Genomic DNA, 7,575 nt, shown 5'->3' on the forward strand with positions numbered 1-7,575 from the left:
AATATGAAAATTAGTCTCATCTTTGCTATCGAAAAGCAAACACAACGCTCTTCACTTTGCTGTAATTAGCCAAACAAATAAGCGTGCAATAAACGAAACGAAAAAAAATGAATAGAATTTTTCTATTTACCCTCAGCTTAGCTGTTGTTTGCATTGTGATTAATGCTCAACCTAGTGAACCGGTAGATTAAACTTGATTTTAAATTAAGCCATACATACAATGTACCTTAATACTGACCTTTCATATTTGTTATTGTCGATTTTGAAGAAACTAAAGCTGCTCGGTAGCGTTGAACAATTGGAGGGCCCAAAGAAGAAGGAAGCAGTAGATGTATTAGAAAATTCACTGAAAAAGATAGCTGCAGGAGAGAAGGGTCCTCACTACGAGTAAGTGCAGATTGTAAAATAATTAATGGATGAGAGAAAAACAAGTATATACGGCAGTAAGTTCGGCCAGGCCGAATCTTATGTACCCTCCACCATGGATTGCATAGAAACTTGTACTAAAGACCGTCATCCACAATCGAATTATTTGGGTTGGGTTAACACTTGCCGATGGCAAGGTATCTTAAAACTTCTTAACGCCGTCTTCTCAATTGTAAGTTAGTCCATACGGGGTATATATTAAACAAAAACAAGTATATACAGCACTAAGTTCGGCCAGGCCGAAGCTTATGTACCCTCCATCATGGATTGCGTAGAAACTTCTTCTAAACACTGCCATCCAGAACCGAATTACTTAAGTTGCGGTAACGCTTGCCGATGGCAAGGTATCTTAAAACCTCCTAACACCATCTTCTAAATTGTATGTAAGTCCATACGTGGTATATATTAAATCAAAAAAGATCGATCCAATACGTATATAATTCAGTTTGACAAAGTAGACATAAAATTTTTACAAAATTTTCTACAGAAATAAAATTTTCACAACATTTTCTATAGAAATAAAAATTTTGACAAAAATTTCTACAGAAATAAAATTTTAACAAAATTTTCTCTAGGAGAAATAAAATTTTGACAAAATTTTCTATAGAAATAAAATTTTGGTAGATTATTTTTGGCTCTAGTGGCAACCATGATTATGAACCGATATGGACCAATTTTTGTGTGATTGGACCAATTTTAGTATGGTTGTTAGCGACCATATACTAACACCACGTTCCTAATTTGAACCGGATCGGAAGAATTTTGCTCCTCCAAGATGCTCCGGAGGTCAAATCTGGAGAACGTTTTATATGGGGGCTATATATAATTATGGACCGATATGGACCAATTCTGGCACGGTTGTTAAAGATCATATACTAACACCATGTTCCAAATTACAACCGGATTGGATGAAATTTGCTTCTCTTGGAGACTTCGCAAGCCAAATCTGGGGATCGGTTTATATGGGGGCTATATATAATTATGAACCGATGTGGACCAATTTTTGCATGGTTGTTAGAGACCATATACCAATATCATGTACCAAATTTCAGGCGGATCGGATGAAATTTTCTTCTCTTTGAGGCTCCGCAACCCAAATCTGGGGATCGGTTTATATGGGGGCTATATATAATTATGGACCGATGTGGACCAATTTTTGCATGATTGTTAAAGACCATATACCAACATCATGTACCAAATTTCAGCCGGATCGGATGAAATTTGCTTCTCTTAGAGGCTCCAGAAGCCAAATCTGGGGATCGGTTTATATGGGGACTTTATATAATTATGGACCGATGTGGACCAATTTTTGCACGGTTGTTAGAGACCATATACCAACACCATATACCAAATTTCAGCCGGATCGGATGAAATATGCTTCTGTTAGAGGCTCCACAAGCCAAATCTGAGGGTCCCTTTATATGGGGGCTATACGTAAAAGTTGACCGATATGGCCCATTTCCAATACCATCCGACCTACATCGATAACAACTACTTGTGCCAAGTTTCAAGTCGATAGCTTGTTTCGTTCGGAAGTTAGCGTGATTTCAACAGACGGACGGACGGACATGCTTAGATCGACTCAGAATTTTACCACGACCCAGAATATATATACTTTATGGGGTCTTGGAGCAATATTTCGATGTGTTACAAACGGAATGACAAAGTTAATATACCCCCATCCTATGATGGAAGGTATAAAAAGGCCGATTAAATATGTATATAATTCAGTTTGACAAAATTTTATATAAAAATTTGAGGACACTTCCCGAAGATAAATTTAAAGATTTCACCTACACTCAAAAAAAAGTGAACTCTCTATTTCACTAAAGCCAATTTAACTTTATTTTATTTCATGGAATTATTATGTTGGGAGAAAGTTTCATTTACTCTAATAATTTTTTGCGTACATTAGTTAAATTAACTAAAACACGGGAAAAAATTATCCTCAAATTAAGCAAAAAGATTTATTAAATTCGCGCTTCCCACAAAATAGTACATTATTTCTTTAAATTTGTAAATTTTACCAAAAATGCGTTCATCATGAACTTCGTATGTCACTAAAGACATTCTTGCCTTTTTTAACTCCAAGTTTTTCCTTCAAACTACAAAATTTTCTTTGACAAGTGAAAAAAATTAATTATGCCTAATAAATTTTCTTGCATTTGTCGAAAAATATTTACTTATTTTTATGATATCGGCGACATGTCAGCGTTTGTAATACTGTTTAGTTAAAATTTTCGAAAAATATTCAAAATTTTCTAAAATTAACCAAAAATTTTCTTCCTGGTGGGTTCACTGTTTTTTCAGTGTATGACGACTATATCAGATTCTGGATTTATAAGAACCATTTTTGTTTGAGTTTTAGGGAAATCATTAACATCTCTTGTAAGAGTGCAAGAAAATTATAAAATAACGTCTTGATTTGAAATCTTAAATCTGTAGATTTTCACCCGAGAAGTAAAATCTGGAAATTTTACATTGAGTTTCAAGCAATTTTCATGATCAGTACGCCTTCTATACCCTCAAGAAGTGAAGTCGGTCTATATGGAGGCATTACCTAATGGACCGATAAAAACTTAATCCGATACACGTTTTTGTGAGCCTAAAATACCAGAATATTTACAATTTCAGGAAAATCAGATAAAAACTACGGTTTCTAGAAACCCAAGGAGTTAAATTGGGAGATCGTTCTTATGGGGGCTATACTAAAATATGGACCGATACTCACCGTTTTCGGCACACCTCTTTATGACCCGAAAATACCTCAAGATTTCCAATTTCCGTTCAGGAAGCCGAACTTTAAGCTTAATATTGAGGAAAGGGCGAAAAAGCAACGGTAGCTTTGTACTCGTGCAAAAAGGCAATAGGAAAAAGTGGGGACTAAAACCAAAAATTGTGCATTGGCTATACGCGGCAGTGGATAGACCTATAATGCTATATGGTGTTGTAGTCTGGTGGTCAGCACTTCACCAGCCAACAAGTTTAGACAAAGTTCAGCGTATGGCGTGTTTGTGTATCTCAGGCGCATTCAGCAAGACAGGAAAAAATTCCCTTAATGTCATGCTGCATCTATTGCCTTTAGACATTTTGGCCAAACAGTCAGCTGCAACAAAGTCTGTGTGGTTGCGCGAGCTATCGCTGTGGTCGGAAAAAAGTTACGGTCACAGTTCGGTCCTCAAAATAATGCCATATGTGCCTAACGTAGGCGATTACACTTTGGCGAGTCCACTTTTCGACAAAAAGTTTGAGACTCTAATCCCCAACAGTGAGGCGTGTTGTACACAGACCCCGGGGAATAAAGAATATATAGATTTCTACACTGATGGCTCAAAATTGGATGGACAATTGGGTTTCGGAGTATATTCTAATGATCTGGAACTTCGAATAGCGAAAAGATTACCTAATCACTGTAATGTTTTTCAGGCTGAAATATTAGCAATAAGAGAGGTGGCGAATTGGCTGAGAAGTAATGTTCCAAAAAATGTGGGCATTAATATATACTCAGACAGCCAACCTGCAATAAAATCCTTGGACTCTGTGTTCCTCAACTCGAAAACGGCCATCGACTGCCGCAAATCTCTCAATGAGATGGCTGAGCAGTACAATATTCACCTAATATGGGTGCCTGGCCATAGGAACATACCGCGGAACTGAGAAGCGGATGAGTTGGCAAGGCTAGGGACTACCTTACATATTCCAGAGGAACTAGAATCTGTTGGTATGCTCCTGGCTACCTGCAAGCTCATGCTGCGTGAGAAGGCTGTTATGATGGCAAATGTTCGATGGGATAATTTCAAGGGCTGTAATGACACCAAGCAAATATGGCCCCATTTAAACTTAAACCGCACACTAGATATGCTAGTGTTCTCAAGGCGTCAGATATCACTCCTGATATCTGCTATAACGGGTCGCTGCCTGATAGGCGATTTTGCAAAAACTATTGGCGCGAAGTATAATGACTATTGTATGAGCTGTCATGATGCGGAGGAAAAGGAATCAATTAAACACCTCTTGTGTGAGTGTCCTGCATTTTGTGTAAAGCGCAAGCAACTTTTAGGAGCATTACTGGCGGATCTGGAAAACGTTAACTTAAGCAGTCTGCTAATGTTTTTGGAAGAATCTGGTTGGTTCAACAAAGAAAAATAATCAAGAAGGTTCAGCGGTTAACACTAGAAGTGCCCATATGTAATAGGTCCTTTTAGTTAATGTGGTATCACAATGGACTGAATAGTCTAAGTGAGCCTGAATTTTAATCGGGCTGCCACTTTAACCTAACCTGACCTATCCAATTTCAGGCAAATTGCATAAAAAACTTCGGATTCTAGAAGCCCAAGAAGTAAAATCGGGATATCGGTCTATATGGGGGCTATACAAAAACATGGACCGATACTCACCATTTGTGGCTGCCACCGTGGTGCAATGGTTAGCATGCCCACCTTGCATACACAAGGTCGTGGGTTCGATTCCTGCTTCGACCAAACACCAAAAAATTTTCAGCGGTGGATTATCCCACCTCAGTAATGCTGGTGACATTTCTGAGGGTTTCAAAGCTTCTCTAAGTGGTTTCACTGCAATGTGGAACGCCGTTCGGACTCGGTTATAAAAAGGAGGTCCCTTGTCATTGAGCTTAACAAGGAATCGGGCAGCACTCAGTGATAAGAGAGAAGTTCACCAATGTGGTATCACAATGGACTGAATAGTCTCAGTGAGCCTGATACATCGGGCTGTCACCTAACCTAACCTAACCATACCAAAACATGGACCGATGCTCATAATTTTTGGCACACCTCTTTACGGTTCGAAAGTACCTCTCAATTTCCAATTTCAGGCAAATTGGATAAAAGCTACGGTTTCTATAAGCCCAAGAAATAAAATAGGAAGATCGGTCTATATAGCCCTCAAAAATATGGACCGATACTCAGACGAGTTTGTGCAAAATTTCAGCACGATTGCTTCATTATTGAAGACTGTAGCGTAATTACAACAGACAGACAGACAGCTAGACAGCCAGACTGACAGACAGACATACGGAAAGACGGACATCGTTATATCGTCTTAGACTTTTTCCCTGATCAAGAATATATATACTTTATATAGTCGGTAATCGATATTTCGATGTGTTACAAACGGAATGACAAACTTATTATACCCCCGTCACCATTCTATGGTGGTGGGTATAAAAATGAACTGAAAACAGAAAAAAGTCATTAGAACGGTTATTGATTTTTCCACCCAATTTCAGATCATACATTTTTTTCAGACATTCTTGGGATAAGAAAATTTTAATTTCATTCATCACAGTCAGAAATCGATATTGCGATGTTTTATAAACGGAATGACACACTTCTTATGGTGGTGTATATAAAAATAGGCTGGCAAAATTTCAGCACGATAACTTCATTATTGATAACTACAACAGACTATAAATTATTTTATCGTTTTATAATTTCACCTTACTATACAGTGTGGTTGATGTGTATTGCAACCAGTTTCAGATTGCTATCATTTCTAAACCGCTCGTGTGACATCTGACAGATTTGTTCCAGTAACAGTTCGTTTCATTGTTTACATGCTTGCAATAGCATGTTTATATATTGCAATCATAAATAAAGTTATTCATTACAATTTCAGACGTGAAAGTTTTATATTTGGCTGGAAAATCGCAAGCTACCGTCGCAAAGTGGTTCCAAATCGCACTTTTTTGGAAATAATTCTGCAACTTTTGAACGGATAAATATACACCCAGAGAAGGAATATGATCACCTCAAACATGTTTCAAGAGCAAAATGTTATTTTTGGATGGTGACCATGTAACATGTTCGCTGCAACCATGTTATTTTCTCCGAAATTGTGTATGTGTTTTCTGAAAACATGTTATGTTTGCCGAGAAAACAACATTTTTGCCACAAACATTTTACATGGTTACCATCCAAAAATAACATTTTGCTCTTGAAACATGTTTGAGGTGATCATATTCCTTCTCTGGGTATATCAATATTTTTTCGTGTGTGAAAGCTGAGGTGTTTTCTTCTAAGTTTGAAAATTTGTGGGTCCCTAGTAGATCCACGGGCTGGCCTGTAGGCGTTGTGAGTTGGTTACCTCGAGGTATGAAATTTTGTTTTAGCTGTCAACTCCACAATTTTGAACCGATTTCAATTTTTTCTAATTTGTGGACTTTACAACTTTTAATCTAAAGCGCATAAAGTATACATATTCTGGGTCGTGGTGAAATTTTGAGTCGATCTGAGCATGTCCGTCCGTCCGTCTGTTGAAATCACGCTAACTTCCGAACGAAACAAGCTATCGACCATATCAGTCCATAATCATATATAGCCCCCATATAAACCGATCCCGAGATTTGGTTTTGGAGCCTCTTGGAGGAGCGAATTTCATCCGATTCAGTTGAAATTTGGTACATTGTGCTAGTATATGGCCGTTAACAACCATGCCTAAGTAGGTCCATATCGGCCTATAGTTATATATAGCCCTGAGATAAATCGATCCCCAATAACAAAAAATTGGTCATATCAAGTTCATAATTGTATATAGCCCCCATATAAGCGACCCCCATATTTCAATTCTGGCTATCTACGTATTGTCTAATATATACCACGTATGGAATAACTCACAATTTAGAAAACGATATTAAGAAGTTTTAAGATACCACAACCCAAGTAATTCGATTGTCGATGAGAGTCTTTCGTAGAAGTTTCTACGCAATCCATGGTGGAGAGTACATAAGCTTCGGCCTGGCCGAACTTACGGCTGTATATACTTGTTTATTTTATTATTATTTTTTTTAATAGTGTAAAATGCCAATTATAATAAGCTAATCAATTTTGTTTTTTCTATACAGATTGGATAAAGTTCATACCGCCTTCAAACAACGCGTAGCTGGTTTGCTATATAAAATAAACGCTGACATCATTGACAATGACAACGAAGAGAAAAGTAAAAACTGCAATATCGAAATTTGGTCAAGACCATGGTTGGAAAATGGTATTCAAGTAACTTTAAAATGCAACGAAGAAGACGAATTAGTTTTTAGCCATAGTGCCTAGGAGGATGAGAATGAAATTATTAGTATACTCAAGGTGGTTTTGTTTAAAGAAATAAATGAATGCAGTGATTTATATTAAAAATGTA

The 7,575-nt window shown here is 37.3% G+C and overlaps 1 protein-coding gene across 1 annotated transcript; it reads left to right on the forward strand.

The window, feature by feature from the left end:
• On the forward strand, positions 1-7,575 carry LOC142222415 (sarcocystatin-A-like). Its single transcript, XM_075292557.1, has 3 exons — positions 1-182; positions 269-387; positions 7,286-7,575. Exons 1-3 carry the CDS (start codon positions 108-110, stop codon positions 7,488-7,490), a joined length of 399 nt encoding a protein of 132 aa, XP_075148672.1. The 5' UTR covers positions 1-107; the 3' UTR covers positions 7,491-7,575.

The sequence above is a fragment of the Haematobia irritans genome, chromosome 1, assembly GCF_050003625.1.
Source record: "Haematobia irritans isolate KBUSLIRL chromosome 1, ASM5000362v1, whole genome shotgun sequence".
In the NCBI taxonomy this organism is placed as follows: domain Eukaryota; kingdom Metazoa; phylum Arthropoda; class Insecta; order Diptera; family Muscidae; genus Haematobia; species Haematobia irritans.

What these genes read in the sequence shown, in the direction of transcription:
- LOC142222415 (XM_075292557.1), top strand. Translation starts at nt 108, where the DNA reads ATGAATAGAATTTTTCTATTTACCCTCAGCTTAGCTGTTGTTTGCATT. An exon ending in ATGCTCAACCTAGTGAACCG is followed by an intron (nt 183 to 268) that starts GTAGATTAAACT and finishes TCGATTTTGAAG; the next exon opens with AAACTAAAGCTGCTCGGTAG. An exon ending in GAGAAGGGTCCTCACTACGA is followed by an intron (nt 388 to 7,285) that starts GTAAGTGCAGAT and finishes TTTTCTATACAG; the next exon opens with ATTGGATAAAGTTCATACCG.